The sequence below is a fragment of the Dermacentor variabilis genome, unplaced genomic scaffold (assembly GCF_050947875.1).
Source record: "Dermacentor variabilis isolate Ectoservices unplaced genomic scaffold, ASM5094787v1 scaffold_14, whole genome shotgun sequence".
In the NCBI taxonomy this organism is placed as follows: domain Eukaryota; kingdom Metazoa; phylum Arthropoda; class Arachnida; order Ixodida; family Ixodidae; genus Dermacentor; species Dermacentor variabilis.
This window is the reverse complement of record NW_027460302.1, coordinates 7,060,449-7,083,235: the sequence shown is the minus strand read 5'-3', so window position 1 is coordinate 7,083,235 and position 22,787 is coordinate 7,060,449. Positions and strand designations below refer to the sequence as shown.

The window sequence follows — 22,787 nt, the reverse complement described above, 5'->3', positions numbered from 1 at the left end:
CAAACGCAAAGAACACAGGCATATGTCTCGTTTTCAACTCGGCCGTCATGCAAATGACATATAGCGCGGAAAAACGTGAACATGCTGTGTGTTAGCGTCAAACTTCATACTAGGCAAGGAGCTAGCACACCACAATCCCGCGACAGCCGCTAATGAGACCATGACGGGAGCACATGTCTGTGAACGCTCAAACGAAGCCCCTAAGCCACTCTGCTCCTCCGCCACCCCTGCTGCACGGCTGCACCACTCGTTTTAAGCACAGCACATCAAACACACATTCAGCGCTGAACAGTGGGCGGTCGACGCAGTTGCATTTACATGACTTGCAGCGAGTAGCACATCCCTCGATGTCCGTTAAGCAAAGTCGGACACGGCGACGCCACATCGCGGTTCGCAGAACTTCGCTGCCGAGGCGCTAGGCCAGTTCGATATTTCAATTGTCACCACCGCCGGGTTCTCAAGAAAGCACGGGCGACACAACGCAGATTCTGTACTGCCAGAGCTCACCGAGGCCAAAGCCGCACTGCCGCACCGCCACTACTCACGGCTTTACGCCAAGTAACACAGAACCTACAACCAATACACAAGCAACGCAAGCATAATCAAATGTGCAATGTTGAACAACGCGCGGTCCCGAGAACGATCACGCCGAGGACGAACACGCCACGGCGTCGCTCGGCGCCAGCATCGTGCCTTCTCAAAAATCCCTAAACGATGCTGCAAGGTAAATATACCTGGTAGCGAAGCTTCCATAGGAGCCCATACGTACAAAACATGGCGGTCCATCGGCGGTTCATGGGGCTTAGCGCCATCTGTATGTGGTGAGAACACTTCCGGCGGAAGAAAAAATAATGTGATGCCATGTCGGTTAAAAGCATAAGTGACGTCATGTTATTTCCGAAGGCGCGAAATTTGTTTTGTTGTCCTGCCTTTGGAGCTATATATTCAAGTGCCCCGCCATTCGACTTGATGGGCGTTTCGAGCTTTCAGCGTGGAAAGCGATGCAGGAAAAGGTCAGCCGTACAGTTGTCGAAATCGCATCCATGCCCAGAACATACTTTCTTGGATGCCGACGAAAGCTTTAGGTGTAGAGTGCTGATCCTATTGTCGGATGCGAAACCCGTCGGCCAGCGCAGTCGCGCGAAAACTACACAATTAGCTGGCGGTCGTAACTCACTACTTTTGACTGAACAGATTAAGAAGCGATGAAGCTACCCGCGTCACCAAATTCAGACAAACTTCGACAAGCAAGAAAGCACAAACAGTGAGGGCGGCGTATTTCAACAGGTGAACTTTACGAGTGCGCCTTTCTGCCCATTTCAAGACGTGCATTGCATTGCGAGTGATAGTGGCGTCAACGCCCCCCGTAGCGATGGCCGCTGTAAAGAAATGCATTTATTAATAATAATAAAATTAAATTTGTATTTTCTTAACTATTCACCAATATATAAAATTGACTAGGAATTTTATTTTCGTTGAATGAATCTAACTGTGTCTCGCTTGAATTGAAGAACGCGTTTTTCTGTCCCAATTTTTGTTCCCTCCAAACATAGTCGCGCTTCAATCGCTGCTCCCATGCTGATGTCGGTGACAATCTGTACTGAACCGCTTTTCGCCCGAAGCTTCGCGACCTATTTGAATCGACCTTGGTGTGTACGTATTTGGTAAAAAGAGAGCGTCCGTAAATCTTTCTGTGCTTTCTGTTTGCCCAAGATTAGTATTTTGACGGTAAAGAATTTCTGTCGTTTCGAGAATACTTACAGAAATGTTCAGCAAGCTCCCACGTGGTATTTTTAATGAGCGCCGACAGTCAAACCGATGAGGAGCGCGTCGCTTTTATCCCTCATATTACGCAAGGGAGGTGCTTCCAACAGATGGCGACTCCGTAAGTCCTCGCCGCCAATAGTATTACAGTGGCTGTGATCATTACGCTGCACCCAGCGGACTTTGATGGTGAAATGCGATCACACATGTGAAATCTATGCATCTCATCACATATAAGCATTGTTTTTATTTACATATTTCAACCGGTAGCACCAGTTTCGGCCCAAGCATACAGCGTCACCTACTCGCTATCGTGGGACATCGACGGAGCGAAGCATTATTCGTCTATGTCCAGCATTTTAAGGGTGGCTGCCTGTTTCCCCTTAATTCAGTGCACCGACTTCGGGATCGGCTACCGTCATGCCGGCGTCGTGGTGCCGTAGCCCGGTAGATGTCACCGTCTTTGTCGTCATCTAGGCGTTTTCACCACGCCGCTGTCGTCGCCGCCATCATGCCGTCGTCGTGAGGTCATCGTCGTGCCGTCGTTGTCTCTGCATACACAAGCCCACGTCACACACTGTTCGCCTTTAGCTGGAACCGCATGGCGCGATTTTTGGCGTGGTTGACGCGCGGCGGAGGCGCTTGGGTGTCGTTTCGACGAATGCGCGCACGGAAATCGCGTAGCCGCGTGGTACTGTTCGGAGTAGAAAAGCGCCGCGTCGCATTGCCGCGCCCGCGTCCACCAATGAGAGCGCTGCGCAAGTGTTGCGTCATGCTATTCGCCACGCTTTAGTTACCTCAACACCACCAGACGGTGCTGCCGTCCGGGCATCTCGGGGGCGAGCTCCACCACTGGAGAAGCTGGCGCTGCCGTCGGTGTGACATGCTATGAGGGATCACGTGGCCCCGTCGGCTGCTTCGGAGGCGCCGAAGCAAGCTGAGAACTAAAGTTTAATGTCTTACCTGCGCTGCGGCTCTGATTAATAAGGTGGGGAGGTATTCCTGCTTCAGTTGTCTGCTTGACAACACTTGAAACACTATAATAGGTAGCGGCATGACGACGGGACGCCTTCGAGGGGAACGCCAAGCTTTAGAAGAACTTCAGTTTGGCCTTGTTGGTGTTTACTACATATCATATTGACCACAAATAAAGGCGGGGATAGCGGAAGAGAACACATAAACAACACGAGCAGTAACTTTCAACTGGTTTATTCACGGCAGCCCGTGGACATATATCGACAAATACAACATGCGCAGAACGCAGCAAACAAGATCACTCATCAGCCTAGCGGGGCAACCAATTATCAAAAAAACCTATTTCCGATTGAAACAACCTGATGGAAGTGTCACTAACACAGTCTTGGCCTTTCTTTTTTATGTGATAAGCCTCCATCAGTCTGGTCCTGGCTTCTCCCTAGAATATTTATCTCCGTACAAAGAGGTGCACAGCGACAGGCATTGCAGTGCGCAGGCAAGTGCACCAATTCATCGTTCGTTAACTTTTGTTCGTGTCCCCTGGCTCGATCATTCAGGCACCGTCCTGTCTGCCCTATATAGGACATGCCACACGCCAGGGGGATTTGGCACACGACTCCTACATTGCATATTGCATACGGCTTGGTATGGTTCTTGCCACAGCCTTGCCTTCCTTCTTCTTTTGGCCTAGTTGGTGTTTACTGCATATCATATTGACCGCAAATAAAGACGGGGACAGCGGAAGAGAACACATACACAACACGAGCGGTAACTTTCAACTGGTTTATTTCACGGCAGCCTGTGGGCATATATAGGCAAATAGAATATGCGCAGAACGCAGTAAACAAGAACGCAGAACCATACCAAGCCGTATACAAAATTCAATGTAGGAGTCGTGTTCGAAATCCCCCTGGCGTGTGGAAAATCCTACATAGGGTAGACAGGACGGTACCTGAATGATCGAGCCAGGGGACACGAACAAAAGTTATCGAAAAATGAATTGGCACACTTGCCTGCGCACTGCAATGCCTGTCGCTGTGCACCTCTTTTTAAGCAGATTGTGGCAACGAGCGACCACGTAGACCGGTCAAGTCTCGGGCTCTTGCAGGAGAGGAAGAACCGACACTCGATCTCTTAGCCTAGCATTCCTTTAATAATAATCTCTTTCGGAACGCTAGCCCGTGCCGGAGCGTGCCAGCCGCTCGAGCCTCGTGTAGACGCGAGCGTTTACGTCATCTCACGTGCGACGCCGATGCTGCTGCCGCTACAGAGGGCTCCCCGCCCCCATAGAGAGGAGGAAAGTTCGACGAACGATGAAAAGTCCACGTGACGTGGCTTGTCTTGGCATTGGTCTTGGGTGCCACGGGCGCAGGCGGTGGCGAAGGATGCAGCAGGGTGGCGTCGCATATTGGTGGAGCTGATGGCGCGGGTGCTTCGATGTAAGCGGGTTTGAGACGTTCCAAGGCAATTGTCTGATCGGCCGTTGACATTCACAACAAACGTCGTCGGACGACGCTCTAGAACACAATATGGCCCGGAGTAGTGTGGTTGCAAGGGCTTTCGCACGGCACAGTTACGCACGAAAACGTGGGTAGCAGAGGTGAGTGCGGGAGAAACGTACGGGGACCTTGCTTCTTGTAAACGTGTAGGCACGGGGCGTATCTGGCTGAAGAAAGCTTGCAGTTCGGCAACGTAGTCGGCAGGTGATGGCATATGCGTTTTGGGGGTGGCGACAAAGAAATCGCACGGAAGGCGTAGGTGAGTGCCGTAAACTAGCTGAGCACAGGAGCAACCTATGTCGCTCTTGAGTGCAGTTCTGATGCCAAGTAAGACGAGGGGCAAATGTAGGACCCACTTCTCCGGCGATTCATGTGCCATAAGGGAGGCCTTGAGATGCCGGTGAAAACGTAAAACTAGTCCGTTGGACTGCGGGTGGTAAGCAGTTGTGCGAAAACATGTCGTTCCGAGTAGTTTGAGTAGCTCGTTGAAGAGTGCTGAGTCAAACTGTCGACAGCGATCTGTGATTATTGTGGATGGGCAGCCGAACCTTGCGATCCACGTAGACACGAAAGCTGCTGCAACAGTGGGAGCTGAGATGTCAGATATAGGTGTAGCTTCTGGCCACCGTGTATAACGGTCGATGCATGTCAGTATGTAGCAGTAACCTTTCGAAGATGGGAGAGGGCCGACGAGGTCCAGGTGTACGGTGTCAAAACGAGCATCCGGTGGAAGAAAAGACTTGGCAGGCGGAATGGGGTGACGCTGGATCTTCGAACGTTCACACGACAAACAGCAGCGAACCCAATCGCGAACTTGCGCGTTTAGCCGAGGCCAAACGAAACGACTGGAAAGAAGCTTCTGTGTCGCGCGTATGCCAGGGTGCGACAGGTTGTGCACGGTTTCGAATAGACGTCTTCGGAGGGATGCCGGAATGTATGGTCTAGGTTTGTCGGTAGAAGTGTCGCAGACGACGGACGTACCATCTGGGGTCACAACGACGTCTTTTAATTTCAGGGACGTTGAAGAATTCTGGAGTGTACGAAGTTCAGTGTCGTCACGCTGTTGACTGGCGAGTAAGTGGGCCTCGATGATGAAAGGTTCCGATGTCAACGTGGAAATGACATTGACACGACTCAGAACGTCAGCTGGAACGTTGTCGGTGCCCTTGATGTGGCGGAACGTTGTTGTACACTCGGAGATGTAGGAAAGGTGTCGAATCTCGCAGGGCGAGTAACAGGACGCCGAGCGATTCGTTGCGTGCACAAGGGGCTTGTGGTCAGTCAAGACAGTGAACGCACGGCCTTCGAGGAAATGGCGAAAATGCTTGATAGCCAGGTAAACAGCGAGTAATTCACGGCTGAACACGCGGTAGCGGGACTGCGCAGGCTTCAGTTTCTTGGGAGAAAAAAGCGAGTGGATGCCACGCATTGTCGATGAATTGCTGCAGAACGGCACCAACGGCGGTGTTTGAAGCGTCGGTCATGATGGCAGTGTGGCTTTGGGTGTCTAAGCAGCGTGGCGTTGGCGAGGGCAGACTTGACTCTTGCGAAAGCGTCGGTGGCCTCTTCAATCCACTGAAGCACTTGTTTGCGTTTGTTTACCAGGAGAGTGTCTAGCGGAGCCATAAGTCATGCGCACTCGGGAATGAATCGGCAGTAGAAATTGACAAATCCAAGAAATTGGCGAAGCTTGGTGAGTGTGGTCGGTCGGGGAAGGTTTTCGATGACGCGAATCTTGGACGGCAGAGGTCGAATGCCGTTAGCGTCGACGATATGACCGAGGAACTCGAGTTCGGTTTGACCGAATTCACTCTTGGCGGCGTTGATGACAATTCCTTTACTGGCAAGGCGTGAGAACAACAATCGCAAGTGGTGAAGATGTTCTTCTACTGAAGAGCTTGCGACGAGAAGGTCGTCAATGTATGCAAAAACGAAAGGCAAACCTCGGGTGACGGAATAGATGAAACACTGAAAGGATTGGCCCGCGTTCCGTAAGCCGAAAGGCATGCGGAGAAATTCGAAAAGACCGAAGGGTGTGGTGATGGCGGTCTTGGGAATGTCTTCTTCAGCGACCGGTAGTTGATGGTAGGCGCGAACGAGATCGATCTTAGAAAAGATCGCCGCACCGTGCAACGCTACCGTGAAGTCCTGAATGTTCAGTAGAGGGTAGCGATCAGGAACTGTGACGTTGTTTAGTGCCCGGTAATCGCCACATGGGCGCCAGTCTCCCGTCTTCTTAGGCACCATGTGAAGTGGTGATGCCCAGTTACTGGAGGAAGGGCGGATGATGCCAAGTTGCAGCATGTGTTCGAATTCCGCGCGATCGATCTTGAGTTTCTCCGGGGACAATCGCCGCGGTCGGAAATAGACCGGTGGGCCGGAGGTGACGATGTGATGGCACACGTCATGTTGCACCGGTTGCGTCCAGTCCGGCAGGCGCGTCAAAGTGGGAAACTCGCGTAGGAGCGCGGCGAAAGGTTCGTCCAACATGGCAGAAATGGGCGCTATGGGCGATGTGCCTGATGATGGGACGCCGGGAACGGATAGCTGGGTCACGGAGTCGATGAGACGGCGTCATTGGATGTCCACAAGAAGTCCGTAGTTATGCAAGAAGTCTGCTCCAATGACTGCATGACGGACGTCTGCAACCAGGAAAATCCAGCGGAACGCTCGTCGAAGGCCAAGGTTTAGCATGACGAAGCGTGACGAGAAAACTGGAATCCTGGTACCGTTGACGGCTTGCATAAACGAGACAGGTGTCGCTTTTCGGTCGGAGTGCTTTGCGGGAAGAATTCTGACGTCAGCACCTGTGTCGACTAAGAATCGTTGTCCCGTAACTCTGTCCGTCACGTAGAAAAGGCGACTTGTGTGCTGGGCCGGACCACTCCGTTAGAGGTCGGCCGGCCCGTTTCCCTGCCAAGCGCAGGGTCGCCGACAGTGACGAGCGTCGTTTCCAAAACGGCGGTGGTAGTAGCAAACGCCAGGCGTTGTAGTTGAGGTTTCATTTTGGGTGCCCGTGCGTCTTGATCTGCGTGAACTACGGCTGCGTGGGCGATGAGACGCGCGGCGATGTTCCGCTCCACAGATGATGCGTTCCAGGCGTTCGCACAAGGAGTCGAGCGGAGATTGCACTGCGGAAGAGCACGGAAGTTTGCTGAGCGGTTGTATTGTCACCCGGAGACGGTGCCGTGGCTGCGATGGTTGGGGTGGCTACTTCCATGACTTTGTCGGCCAAAGCGGCAAGTCCGGTAAGGTCTATGGTAGATGGTCCTGGCTGTCGCCAGGACCATCTGCACGTTAGCCGGGAGTCGTTGCAAAAACAATTCGCGCAACAGCGTGTCGTCGATGGATCTCGCGTTGTTTCCGAGCAGCTGGCTCATTCGGCGAAGAAGTTGACTAGGGCGTCGGTCGCCGAGTTCTTCAGCGGACAGAAGCTGCTGGATGTGAGAACGTTGTGAGGCTGCTCTGCGCTGTAGCAGTGCTGCCTTGAGGTCGTCATAGGCGGCGGCAGACATTGGGGAGTTCAACAAATCTGCTACCTCGTCAATGGCGGCGGGCGAGAGCGCTGCGACGGCGTAATGGAACTTCGAGGCTTGAGAGCGGATACCAGCGACTTGAAATTGCGCTTCGGCCTGAAGAAACCACGCCGAAGAATGCTGGTCCCAGTACTGTGGGAGGCGGACAGCGACGGCGGAACAGGAGGGCTCACCGCGTTCCTCGGAAGGGTTCTGGCCTTGAGCTCTAGTAGCGTCGGTCTGGTCCATGGTCGTCTCTACCACAGGAGCGTATGGCAGTATCACGTCCGGAGTCACCAAACTGTGGCGACGAGCGACCACGTAGACCGGTCAAGTCTCGGGCTCTCGCAGGAGAGGAAGAACCGACACTCGATCTCTTAGCCTAGCATTCTTTTAATAATAATCCCTTCGGAACGCTAGCCCGTGCCGGAGCGTGCCAGCCGCTCGAGCCTCGTGTAGACGCGAGCGTTTACGTCATCTCTCGTGCGACGCCGATGTTGCTGCCGCTACAAGATAAAGATTCTGGGGAGAAGCCATGACCAGACTACATGCGAACTGATGGAGGCTTATCACATAAAAAAGAAAGGCCAAGACTGTGTTAGTGACACATCCATCAGGTTGTTTCAATCGGAAATAGGCTTTTTGATAATTGCTTGCCCCGCTAGGCTGATGAGTGAGCTTGTTTGCTGCATTCTGCGCATGTTCTGTTTGTCTATATATGCCCAGGGGCTGCCGTGAATAAACCAGTTGAAGGTTACCGCTCGTGTTGTTTATGTGTTCTCTTCCGCTGTCCCCGTCTTTATTTCCGGTCAATATGATGTGCCAAGCTTTAAGCACCTACCTTGAGGCCACCAAGAAAACAGGAACGCATGGGTCAATGCCCCTAGTCAAGTTCGAATGACGCGGACAAGGACAAAGGGAAGCGGGGAGAGGTAAGAGAGAGTGAAATGGTGATTACTGCCGGCGACTCAAACCTGGGTAGGTGCTCAGAAGTAATTGTGGAAAGGGTGAAAGACGATAAAAAGCGGCGGCAGGGACATTTCCGGGGCGGACGCTGAGTTCTCTCGTGGAGCGAGCAAAAGCAAAGCTCGCGGAAAATGCCCACGTGCGCAACATTGCCGTTGTAGCAGATGGGCTAAATGACGTCTTAAACAGGAAAGGGACAGGACTAGCCCAGCGCTTGGCGAAGGATGTGGACGACTTGCGCGAGCTATCCCCTCAGGTACAGATCGTGGTGTGCACGGTGCCGGAGGTGCCTGTGCGTGACTGTCACGTACAAAGAGCCGTAGTGGCTGCTGATATGAGATTGATATGGAAAAAGAGCCGAGAGAAAGGCTTCGAAGTTGTCGAAGTAAACAGGGAAGTGAGAAGGTGTGGTGGTTCTCAACGAGACGGGATCCACTGCAATTACAGGCTTGCACAAGAAGTGGGCTGGCGACTTGCTGGTCGCGCTGTTGCTTTTTTAGGGGGCCCACGGGCGCTCAGGGGGCCAGACTAGGTAGTAATGAAAAAGGTTCTAAGGGAACCTCAGTATAGCATCGCCGTCAATAACAGAAAAAAATGAAAGCAAGAAAGAGAGCTCGCAGTGCAATAGGCTACATAAACATGCAGGGCGGCAGAAGAAAGGGAAAGTGGGCAGAGATTGTGTAGCAGTTAAATAGAGAACAAATACGGGTGTATGCGGTTACATAAGTACACGTTAGAGACTCGGAAGAGCCACCAGTGATTGAGAATCATGTTTGGGAAGGGTGCAGCAAAACTAAGTCGGAAAGAAAAGGAGTAGGAGTCGGAATGCCCATCCTTCAGGGAGCTAAATGGAAGAGAGTAAATTCAAAATGTCAGGAGCATCTTTGGTTATCAGGTACAATGAGTGGGGAAAAAAAACTTGGCTGGGCGTTACATATTTGTGGGCCGCATATAATTGCACAGAGAAGAATCAAGAGTTAGTGAAATGCATAAGTGCTGATGTTAAGGGTTTCGGGAATGATGCTGAAATTATCCTAATAGGTGACAAATGCCCACATACAGGATTTAGATGGCTATACCGACAACGGGAAGTCAATGCTAGATCTTTGTGAGCAACATAACCTCGTTAAAGAGAATACAGGGCCTAAGTGTGAAGGGTAGATCACGTGGGAAGTAGGAAACCGGCAATGAACCATTGATCACTATCTGATGACAGAAGGAATTCATGATAAGTTGAGATAAGTGGTCATCGATGAGGAAGGGTTTAGCAGCATAGGGAGTGACCATAAACGCATCATTTTGAAAATTGGATATGTACTTGGGAAAGAGAGCAAGGAGAGCAAAATGGCCAGTCCAAATTTGAACGCTGAACAAATAGCAAATATAGTCACTAGAGTCGAGGAAGAACTTGGCAAATCGCCAAATAAAGAGTGGGAATATATAAGCTTCTAAGTGTAATAACAACAGAAATACGGAAAGAGAAACAACATGTTCGTTGGAAAGGGAAAAAAGAAACCGAAAAGCTGGTGAAACAGGGAGATACGAGAAGCGATCGCCGAACGACAGAAAGCATCTCGAGAGCACAGGCAGGCAAAGAAGGTTCAGTTGCCGCAGGATGAAGCAGCCAGTAAATGGGAAATATACAGCGAGAAAAAGTTTAGAACAAATACTGGTGCAAGCACACATAAAAGGTGAAAGTGAACGTTGGTTGTCAGAAATAGGTGAGAATAAGAAGACCGCACGTAGAATATTTCGGAACCACATAAAATTATCAGACAGCAAGCCTGCAACAATATAACAACATATCCTAGGCGAAGATGGAAGCAAACTGGAAGGGGACGCGGTATTAAATTACTTCCGAAAAATAACAGCCAAATCTTTCCAAGGCAATGACGAGATTGTATTCGAACAAAAAAAAAACATGAAAGAGAACCAGATGGAAAAGGAGCTGGTGCTGACAAATTTCAACTGGAAGAAAGCCGAAGAGAAAATTCCCAAGCGCACAGCCAGTGGGCTAGACGAGGTTCCCGTTAGGCTGATTAATAAACTAGGACCAAGAAGTAAGGAAGCTCTGGTGAAAAGTGGAAAAAAAAATTTAGAAGATAGACGAATACCAGACAGTTGGCGACAAAGTAGAATGAATTTAATTTATAAAGGTAAGGGGGAGAAAAATAGAATTCGCTCGTATAGACCGTTGGTCATTACGTCGGTAATCTACACGCTAGCAATGCAGGCAATCAAATTAAAGCTGCAAACATGGGCAGAGATTAATGGCATTTTGGGAGAACTTCAGAATGGCTTCAGAATGGATGATAACTCATTTGTTCTTACTTAGTGTATTGAAATATCGAGAGTAGAAAGCAGACCGTTATATGTGGCCTTTTTAGACATTACAGGAGCCTATGACAACGCAGACCGCAACATTTTGTGGGATATTCTGGAAGGGGAAGGATTAGGTGATGATCGTCTACAGCTTTTGAGAGAGAGCAGAATTAGCTAAAATTCGGTTTGCTTTGAATGGGAAGGGATGAGGAGCGAGGAGAAAGTTGATATCCACAAGGGACTGAGGCAGGGGTGCCCTTTATCCCCGCTGCTGTTTATGATGTACTTGGTAAGGATGGAGAGGGCGCTAGAAGGAAGTAATATCGGGTTTAATCTCTCATACAAACATGCGCTTACAGTAGTAGAGCAGCAGCTCCCAGGTTTATTTTATGCGGACGACATTGTATTGCTAGCTAACAAGCTAAGTGATTTGCAACGTCTGGCTAATATCTGTGGACAGGAAGCAACAATTTAGGTTTGACATTTAGTGTTAGGAAATCAGGTGTTATGGTATCCAATGAAAACAGTGAAGAGACAGTGGCGATACAGGACAAGGGAAAAACCTCTGGTAAGAGAATATAAATACATTAGTGTACGGATAAACGAAGGCAATAGATGTATGGAAACACAGAAAAAAACCATAACAGTAAAGGGGAATAGAAATTCAGCCATAATGAAGCACTGAGCACTAAGGGGATACAATAGGTACGAGGTCCTCCGAGGTATGTAGAAAGGTGTAATGGTTCCAGAACTTACTTTTGGAAATGCGGTTGTTTGCGTTAAATCAGGGGTACAATTAGGACTCGACGGCAACCAAAGGTCAGTGGGTCGCCTCGCATTGGGCGCTCACGGGAAGACTATAAATGAAGCTGTGCAAGGTGATTTTGGCTGGACTAGTTTTGAAGTGAGGGATGCTCGCAGTAAAATTGAGTATGAAGAACGGCTGAGGAATATGGAAGAAAGTAAATGGACTGGGAGAGTATTCAGGTATCTGTACAGGAAAAAGATTTATTCACAGTGGAGGAAAAGAACTAGGAAGCCTACTAGCAAGCACGCGGCCTCTATGGTGAGCAACACAGCAACAAAGAACCTCAAGCGGAAAGTCAGAGAGGTTGAGATAATCTCATTGGTGGCGGCAATGGAAAGGAAATCTGCCACGAGTAGCTACTTGAGAGGTAAAAAAATTACCGACGATTACGTTACTTCCTAATGCGAAATTTGAGCGCAGCAAATAAGCTGTTTCACCTTTTCGATAGATTGAGGCAAAGAAATCGAGCAACACATGTATGCGCTATCACAGAATTTTTTTTTTATTTTTCACACGTATTCCTTTAACAAAGACTCCACTAGGTAAGCTTCTGCTTCGGCGGCACGCACCTCTGGATTCTGACGGCGACGGCGCTGGGCCTCTGCTCTGGCAGCTCGTTTAGCAGCAGCAGCAGCAGCAGCAGACGGAGGACTTCCATCGGTCGTCTCGCTCATGGCTCAGAAAGAACTGGCAGATAATTTCGCAGTGGCGAACGGCAGCGGCAATTTCGGCTCGGGCGGTGCACATATACAGATCCGCCGCCACCGATCTGGCTCTCTGATTGCCACCGCACAGGGGTTGCATTGGAGGAGGAGCGAAGAAAGGAATTAAGTTCGAGCCGGCGCTTTGACAACCGGAGACTCGCAGGAAGAGGGGGGAGGGGGGCGGCGTGTACACCCAGCGGCAAACGATGGGGGCAGAAGCGCGCGCAGCAAGCGGACAACACGATAAAGGGAGGAGGGAAGAGATAGCAGCGACTGACTGATGCCGCTGAAGCCGATAGTGAGTCAACCCCAGCTGCGGAGTTGGTTTCAGGGACAACGCCGCCGATGCCGACACAAACAATATGATACCCTCGCTTCCGCAGCGCTAAGAACCAGGTCTAGCCGTGGGAAGGTGGCCACGTATTCGTCGACGTGCCGGGGCCTACGTGAAATAACCGGCGCGTCGGCAACTGAAGAGCACCCTATCCGCCACACAAGAACAGGGGGGGGGGGACCCTTTCCTCCTCTTTCTGCATGGCGGCGACGGTGTTCTATGCAGTCACGTTATCTTGACTCTCTAGCGGCGTCAGCGGCATCCAGCGGTATCAGTCGGTCGCTGCTAGCGCTGGGGGGATGAAAGGGGGGCGGAGCTGGTTACGAGGCCGACGACAACGCCGACGACGACGCGAAACCCAGGAACGGACGCCAAAGAGCTGCGCTCTAAAACGAAATTAGGGAAGAAACATTTATAATAACTCAAAGGAACGCGCATTACTTTTCGAAGCGAGATCGGGATGCCTTAGAACACGCACCTATAAAGCGAGATATAAGGCGGAAGAACAAGCATATGCTTGCTGCGCTAAAGCTAGGGAAGCGATAGAGCACGTTTTATTAGAATGTGTAGACATCTAGATGCCGAGCGGTCGATTTAGGCACCACTGGCCTTCTTGAAGTCCTTGGGTTCAGCGGGAGCAGGGAAAAAGTAAAGATGTCCTCGATAGAGATTAGTAAGAGGCGACTGGAAGATTGGTGTAAGTAGGGAAACAACAAAAAAACTGAAAAGTACAAAAGCAAAGTTCGCAATAGGGGATCTGAAAATTTGGTTGTGGGGGTTCATCGCGTTTATTTTTCTTTTCTTTAAATGTAGGTGGGGCATTAGGCAGTATAACAAGCAAAAGCTTGGTGGCGCAACCGACCGCCCCGTTGCAGAGGGGACGCTCGTAGCATCCGTCCATCCATTGGCGGAACAGCCGGACTGGCAAAGGAGCCCGCCGCGCCCCCGCTGTCGCGTCAGCGCGGGCGTTCGACGCGCGCCGTGCTTTCGCGAACGAAAAGCGCGCCACGGGGTTCCAGCTTTACGCGGACACAAGGCGCCACTGGGTGACCCGCTACGGAGAAACCGAACGCGGCTACATGAGCAGCTACCCGCAAAATGGCGCCAAAAAGATTTAAATCCTGGGTTTTTACACGTCCAAAGTACGCTATTCTTATGATGGCACGCCGTGGTGGGGCGACTCCGGGTCAATTTTGGCCACTTGCAGTTACTGAACCCAATGCACGATGCACGGGCGTTCTTGCATTTCGCCCCATGGAAATGTGGCCGCCGGGGACGGGATTTCAACCCGCGACCTCGCGCTTAGCAGCGCAACGTCAAAAGCCACTACGTCACTAGTACGGGTGAAAAATAGCTTCGCATGACGTTGATTACCGCAGTGCGCAAATGTGTAAATTTTTGGCATTCGACATGTATTGTAAAGCACCCATTTGCGTGTGTTCATTGCGTTTATTTTTCCCTAGTTTACGCGGCGATACGTTGATGAAGCCCTGAAAAAAGGAGAGCAAACAAAACTGGACAGCTTCAAGCAGTCAGCAGAAGTGCCGGCACTCGTCCAGCAGAAGCAAGGCGCCCCGCTGTCACGGCCCGGGTGCGACAGGTCGCCCACTGACTGCTGTGGAGCGTGTTTCGAGGGCGCTGCTTTCTGACGCGGGCGTACGGTGAGCCACGCGATACGTCCTTCATTTCTCTTTCTTTATCAGCCGAAAGAAATAAACGAAAAAAAACGTGCCTTAAAACATGCCAGTTCTAGCTTTTCTTTTTCACCATTGAAGGTAGCGATTAAAAAATAGCTAATTGCAATTACTTAATAAGTTCAATGGCATGAACAACAAATCAGCGTGTGCTCTACTCGACTGCGAACAATATGCACATCGTTATTTTCCCGTATAGAACAGCCCGTCCCTTCTTAAAAAAAACGCAATGCATGATAGCTGGGGCACCCTGTATACAAGACGTTTCCTAAAATATAAACCTCGTTTAGTTGAAACTAAACCACACGTGTCATCCGATTGCTTGTCCTTCCATCGATCCGCGGTGTTTGGATGTAAAGAATTCCAAATATCTCTTGGTACGCCTAATTTTGAAACGGGAAAGAAAACAGAGAGCGGCGGCTTTTAGTCTTGCTTTTCGGTACATTGGAAAACCAACACATTTCATTATTTTTTTTTTTGCGGTGTAGTAAGAACGTGTTTATGGCGATGACCTCAAGGTCTGCTAGCGGATAGGGTAAAAATATCACCGCACTCGACCATTCACAATAGGGAATCTAGGCCGGCCTCCCACACGGAAAAGACGAGTGTGTGATACGCGGTTCCGGTCAGCCACGTCTGTAAGCCATCTTCGTTTTGCAGGCTGACTATGGCTTGAGCGGCATGACAACGTATATTATTGGTTTTAGCTGTGCAAGTCCACAGCAAGTGAGACGTGCCACGGCCTCGTCATTTCTATGGCAGAAGGCGCAGCTGTTGGTCGATTTGCTGACTTCACCAGTACTGCTGTTTCCCTTCCAACTTTCCCGTGTCGTGAGGTGTTAGGGCGACACCCAAGCAAAACCTGCGTAGCATCACCTCATCTTCCCTGGTCTGTCCTCGAGGGATGGCCACAGAGCAAGGAGGAATTAAGGCACGTGTCTGTAGACGGAAGTGATTTTTTGCGGGCTAGGTGTTTGCGGTCAGTATATGTACAGGGGCGAAGCGGTAGGTTCCGTTTGACTTGCCTGGAGAGTAAGTCTGCGGCATTCTTTCCGGGGATGGCGCTGTGGCCCGGAACCCACTCTATGCTGATTTTGCACTGGCGTTGTCGGCTGAGCTGGTGGACCTCCTGGGCTATACGCAGCGTGGAATGTAGGAGCTTTAATTCCGCTAGTGATTGCGTTGAGCCTATTTTAAGCACAACTGCTCCTCTGTTGTTTACTACTGCAAGTGAGATCGCTTGTATCAAAGCCGCGGTATGTCCCGTTGTTCTTCCCTTCTGTCGACGTCAGCGTTTCCTGCTGGAAACATTTTCTTAGTTGCAACGCGAATCGAAATTACCCAGGCAGACACTATACGAAAAAAAAAAAAAGAAGTCGCCCCGCAAGAAGTCAAAGCGAGTCCAACGCACCGAGCAAACCAGTGCGGACGGCGGGCGCGCACCGTCACCGCGGCGTGGGGAGCAGCAGCCTGCCGGGCTCCGGCTGGCGCGATTCGAGGCGCCCCCAGCGGCTCGGTGGCCAGACCCGGTGCGACGCCCTGGCCACCAGCAGGCCCAGGGCCACGGGGCCGAACCGGTTGCTGTCCAGCGAGTGGGCGTGGTTGTCCCCCTCGAGCCAGCAGTGGCCCCTCGGGACGGTCATCAGCCGCTCGTGGTAGCCCATCGTGCGAACCGTGTCGCCTTCCACGGCCACCACACGCTTGATCAGCCGCTGTGTCGGGTCACGTGGGGACCTGCCAGAACAGACGACCTTCGCTTTACTCCACGTTGCGGTCATTAACTGCAACACTTTTAAAGCAGTACTGCTGACATAGTATTTTCAACGTACCATTTTTACCCTTAAATGAAAGCCCTCGGCCTCGAAACCCCGAAAGAAACGTACCGCCTATCCTCAGAGCGCCATAAGTATTTAATTGTAATAACTTTTACACGAGCCAGTTTCGATTTCATTTCGCAGGCAACGAATGCGTAACGACGTCACGTGGTGCTGGACGAGGGATGTGGTCGTTGTGGCGGACGGACGTGTCTTTCCAGGCCTCGGCAGCGGCGACGAAAACGTAAGTGCTTTGAGCTTGCTTCTGCTTTTGATTTGCTGTTTTTTTAGCCGTTAGATAATAATTATCTAGCTTTCTCTTTTTATTTTTCATGTGCAGGGGTGTGTTTCATGTATATTTGGTTTTGCAGAATAGTCGGAGCGTCCTTTCGCGCCACGTACTTCAGCACGTGTAACCGTATGGGACGTTAAATGTTTATAGCCTTTAAATAGTACTTTGGAAGTGGCAAGATTGATAGCTATTAGTGGTTTTACTGTTGAGCATTGGTATCGGGAATATTGCTGTGGTAGGACAGTGAGAGTGTGGCCGCGTGCTTGTACACATGCGAACACGTGTCTGTGCGGCGTTTATTGCTCCTAAAACATTGGTGATATATAATTTGCGGTATTTTAAGGAATTAGATTCTGTGCGTATCGGCTTTTGCTAGAAAGCACGTGCTCTGGAAGCTTCGGCGTTTGCATTAGAAAGAACTACGTGCAACACACGGCACAAAAGACGGCAACGCGTGCAGTGCGCGGGGGGCACCACCTCAGGGCGGAAGAGGCGACGGATGAGAGCGGAGAGAAAACCGAGTCAATCGGCAGTCACTGTGATGTCGATGCTAGGCTAAAGAAAATGGAGGATTTCCAGCATGAGCCTTTGAAACAGGTCGAAGAGCTCAAAAATGAGCTAAATATGCAGCATTATGCACGAAAGGCAGTGGAAAAAAGGGCTTCAAGCAGCCGACGATAAGCTGAACAGGGCCGCCATCGTGACAATGGAACGCAGTCTCCCGACGTGACAGGGCAGGGATTGTCAGCAATGCACGTGGAATGCGTACAACGTGGGGTGGGAGCAGCTGGAAAAAGCTGCACCTACCTTGAGGACGTCACAAAGGAAAAGCAGGAACGCAGGGGCCAACGCGCCTTGTCAAGTCCGAATAAGGAGGAAAAGGAGAACAAAGGGAAGCAGGGAGAGGCCTCGGCAGTAGGAGAGCATAAAGGGGTGATTACTCAAATGACATTGCGCAACAAAAAACGACACGGATTACCAACTTGCGCGGAATGCTGCTCTCATTAAGGGGTGATTATCGCCGGCGACTCAAACCTGTCTAGGTGCCCAGAAGCACTTGTGGAGAGGGTGAAAGGCGATAAAAGAGTGGCGGTAGGGACATTTCCAGGACGGATACTGGGTTCTGTCAAGGAGCGATCAAAAGCAAAGCTCGCGGAAAATGCCCACGAACGCTACGTTGTCGTAGTCCCAGGTGAGCTAAATGACGTCCTAAACAAAAAAGGGATAGGCCATGCCCAGCGCCAGCGAATGAGCGTAGATGACTTGCGCGAGATGTCCCCTCAGGTGCAGATCGTGGTGCGCACGGTGCCGGAGGTGCCTGTGCGTGACAGTCACCTACAAAGAGCGATAGTGGCTGCTAATGAGGTGGTATGGAAAATGAGCTGAGAGAAAGGTTTCGAGGTTGCCAAAGTACACACAGAAGTGAGGTGTGGTGGTTTTGAACAAGACGGGATCCACTTCAATTACGGGCTTGGAAGAGAAGTGGGCAGGCGACTTGCTGGTCGCGCTGTTGCTTCTTTATGGGGCCCACAGGAGCTCAGGAGGCCAGACTAGGCAGTAATGAAGAAGTTGCCCCAGGGGACCCTCAGAATAGAATCGCCGTCAATAACAGAAAAAAGAGGAAAACAAGGAAGAGAGCTCGCCATGCAGTAGGGTACATCAACATGCAGGGCGGCAGAAGAAAGGAAAAGTGGGCAGAGATTGAAGAGCAGTTAAATAGAGAACAAAACAAATAGTGGTGTATGTGGTTACAGAAACAAACCTTAGAGATTCGCAAGAGCCGCCAGTGATTGAGAATTGTATTTGGGAAGGGCGCAACAGAACTAAGTCGGAAAGAAAGGGAGGGGGAGTCGGAATGCTCATTCATCAGGGAGCCGAATGGAAAATAGTAAATTAAAAATGTCAAAAGCATCTTTGGCTATCAGGTACAATGAGTGGAAAGAGAACATGGCTGGGCGTAGCGTATTTGCGGACCGGAAACAATGGCGGAGAGAAGAATCAAGAGTTAGTGGGATGCCTAAGTGCTGATATTAAGGGTTTCGGGAATGATGTCGAAATTATCCTATTAGGTGACATGAATGCCCATATACAGGATCTAGATGGCTACACCGACAACAGCAGCAAGCAAGTGCTAGATCTTTGTGAGCAGCATAACCTCGTTATCGTGAATACATGTACCGGCCTAAGTGTGACGGGCAGACCACGTGGGAAGTGGGAAACCGGCAATCGACCATTGCTTACTGTCTGATGACAGAAGGAATCCATGATAAATTGAGAGAAATGGTCATTGACGAGCAAGGTTATAGCAGCATAGGGAGTGACCAAAAACGCATCATTTTGAAAATGGGATATGTAGTTGGGAAAGAGAGCAAGGAGTGCAATATGGCCAGTCCACATTTGAACGCTGAACAAATAACGAATATAGTCACAAGACTCGAAAAAGAACTTGGCAAATGGCCAAGCAAATAGTGAGAATTAGTCAGATTCTAAGTGTAATAACGACAGAAATACGGAAAGATAAGTAACATGCTCCTTGGAAATGAAAAAAGAAACCGAAAAGCTGGTGGAACAAGGAGATACGAGAAGCGATCGCCGAACGATAGAAAGCATCACGAGAGCACAGGCAGGCAAAGAAGGCGCAGTCGCCGCAAGATGAAGTAGCCAGAAAATCAATCAATCAATCAATCAATCAATCAATCAATCAATCAATCAATCAGCTTTATTTCCTTGGAATAGGAGGAGTACGGGACTAAAAGCTTGAGCAGCTTGACGAGGTCCCGACCCCTTTACAGTTGGCAAAACAGCAGGATGACGGTCAGTCATGCACAAAGAGTTCAAATAAATCAACGAATATTACATAAGGTCGAGCAACAAAAAGAAGTTTTGTAACAAAGCGCAAGAACAATACAACCCAATTGCATAGGCTTGAAATGGCATGAACATGAAAAACAGCGATCGACAAGTAGAGGGAAAAGAATTCGAAAGGATGTACCAATCCTGAAAATAAATGGACTGGGCAAAACGCTTAATGAGAGAATTTTGATTACACGAAGGATCAAAATCATCATGGTTTAATAGGTTCAGAAGGTAAAATAGCTTATAGGACAAAGATTGTTCATCATAAGAAGTTCTAGGGGTAGGTACAGTCCCACCCCTAAAAAAAGGGGGGGGAGGGGGTAATATACCGGGACAAAAAATCTATGGCTCAAATACTGGTGCAAGCAAAGATCAAAGGTGAAACTGAACTTTGTTTATTAGAAATACGTGAGAAAAAGAAGACCGCACCTAGAATATTTTGGAACCACATAAAATGATGAGACAGCAAGCCTGCAACAATATAACAACATATCCTAGGCGAAGATGGAAGCAAACTGGAAGGGGATGCGGTTTTAAATTACGTCCGAAAAATAAGAGCCGAATCTTTCCAAGGCAATGACGAGGTTGTATTCGAACAAAAAAAAACATGAAAGAGAACCAGATGGAAAAGGAGCTGGTGCTGACAAATTTCAACTGGAAGAAAGCCGAAGAGAAAATTCCCAAGCGCACAGCCAGTGGGATAGACGAGGTTCCCGTTAGGCTGATTAATGAACTAGGACCAAGAAATAAGGAAGCTCTGGTGAAAAGTGGAAAAAAATTTTAGAAGATAGACGAATACCAGACAGTTGGCGACAAAGCAGAATGAATTTAATTTATAAAGGTAAGGGGGAGAAAAATAGAATTCGCTCGTATAGACCGTTGGTCATTACGTCGGTAATCTACAGGCTAGCAATGCAGGCAATCAAATTAAAGCTGCAAACATGGGCAGACAATAATGGCATTTTGGGAGAACTTCAGTATGGCTTTAGAATAGGTAGGGGTTTGGATGATAACTTATTTGTTCTTACTCAGTGTATTGAAATATCAAGAGTAGAAAGCAGACCGTCGTATGTGGCCTTTTTTAGACATTACAGGAGCGTATGACAACGTAGTCCGCAACATTTTGTGGGATATGCTGGAAGGGGAAGGCCTAGCTGACGATTGTCTATAGGTTTTGAGAGAGATTTACCTAGAAAATACCGTTTGCGTTGAATGGGAAAGGATAAGTAGCGAGGAGAAAGTTGATATCAACAAGGGACTGAAGCAGGGGTGCCCTTTATCCCTACTGCTGTTTATGATGTACATGGTGTTAGGAACAGCCGGACGGGGTGGCAACGTGCCAGCTATTTCAGCCAGCTGCACGTGTTCCAATCCAACCGGGACGGGGCGCACTTCAGAGAACTGCGGATAACCGGCAGCCACGTGGCGCGGGGTCAGCTCAGGGGAGTTCTCGAGGGGAGGTAATTGGCGTAACCTCCCCATGAGCTTTTAGAGACACCAGACAATGTGCTACCCGGCGCGCCACCAGGGACGGAGCTGAGTTCTACGAAGCCCCTCTGACGTCGGCTCCGTACCTTTGCACCAGTGTGTGTGTGTGTGTGCGGCACGTGTATGTTAGCCCTCACCCTCCTCCAAGTCGACAGCCCTCATCCTCCTCCAAAAGGGCGGGTCATCTTGAATGACGTCGAACTATGACGTCGAGCGGAGAGATTATAAGCAGCGATTGTCGGCTGCTAGGGTGTGCTCGTCGTCGTGAGCTGCGTGCTCGTTGTCGTGCTAGCTGTATGTTAGTCTTGCGGGCTCCATATGGGAGTCACGCTAGACTGTCGATGTATGTCTTGTCTAAGACGTAAATAATGGAAATAAATCCTGCTCTCCTAAGTCCCGACGAAGAGTCAAGCTCCTTCCTACAGCTACGACTGCCAAATCTGACAATGGTGAGGATGGAGAGGGCGCTAGAAGGAAGTAATATCGGGTTTAATCTCTCATAGAAACAGGCGGGTACAGTAGTAGAGCAACAGCTTCCAGGTTTATTTTATGCGGACGACGTCGTGTTGCTAGCTAACAAGCAAAGGGATTTGCAATGTCTGGCTAGTATCTGTGGACAGGAAGGCAAGAGTTTCGGTGTGAAATTTAGTGCTAGAAAATCAGGTGTTATGGTATTCAATGAAAACAGTGGACACGCAGTGGCAATACGGGGCCAGGAAATACCTCGGGTAACTTGGTATACGGTTAAACGAAGGCAATAGATATATGGAAACACAGGGAAAAACAATAACAGTAAAGGGGAAGAGAAATGCAGCTATAATGAAGCACAGAGCGTTATGGGGATACAATACGTACGAGGTGCTCCGGGATAAGTTGAAAGGTGTAGTGGTTCCAGGACTTATTTTTACAAATGCGGTTGTTTACTTGAAATCAGGCGTACAATCAGGACTCGATGGGAACCAAAGGTCAGTGGCACGCCTCGCATTGGACGCTCACGGGAAGACTACAAATGAAGGTGTGCAGGGTGATATGGGCTGGAGAAGTTTTGAAGTGAGGGAAGCTCACAGTAAAGTTCATTATGAAGAACTACTGAGGAATATGGAAGAAAGTAAATGGGCTGGGAAAGTGTTGAGGTATCTGTACATGAAAAACATTGATTCACAGTGGAGGAAAATAACTAGGAAGATTACCAGCAAGTATGCTGCCTGTAAGGCGGGCAACACAGCAACAAAGAACGTCAAGCGGAAAGTCAGAGAGGCTGAAATAATTTCATGGGTGGCGGCAATGGAAAAGAAACCTGTCATGAGTAACTACTCAACCCTTTCGGCCCTGAATTTTTTATTTCGACAGCAGATTTCTTTCAGCTCTTTCTTGTTTTTATTAGTAAAATTACATCCCCAGAAATAATGAACCTTATAAAAGAAGTAGTTACCGAGTTAGCGATATTGCGTCAAAATAGGACATCGGAGCTCAAGGGTTGTAAAATGAAATTTTTGCATGCTTACACCACGAATGCAGCAGTGAAAAGTGGACAAAATTGCCGAAAGTTTGCTACTTTCAATCAATATTATTTCGTATAAGCGCGTTCTTTTAAAAAATGATTGCCCCAAACACAAATGCCAACACCACCCGAGAACGATGCAAATACTATGAGCACGCGTTATGAACAAAAGATTTTTATGGCGCCAAACGACGGGGAAAATGTGGCGATACGCATTCCTCTCGGCTGCCATTGCATATGGCTGCTCATTAGCAT

The 22,787-nt window shown here is 49.5% G+C and overlaps 1 protein-coding gene across 1 annotated transcript in view; it reads right to left on the bottom strand.

The window, feature by feature from the left end:
• Positions 1 to 1,986: 1,986 nt before the first annotated feature.
• The window catches only part of LOC142567839 (mitochondrial inner membrane protease subunit 2), a 55,890-nt gene continuing 35,089 nt past the window's right edge, over positions 1,987 to 22,787 (bottom strand). The window contains exons 2-3 of the mRNA XM_075677992.1: positions 15,993 to 16,315; positions 1,987 to 2,315 (exon numbers count right to left, since the gene is read on the bottom strand). Of these exons, the coding sequence (XP_075534107.1) occupies positions 16,027 to 16,315 (289 nt within the window). The 3' untranslated portion in view covers positions 1,987 to 2,315; positions 15,993 to 16,026. The remainder of the gene's footprint in view (positions 2,316 to 15,992; positions 16,316 to 22,787) is intronic.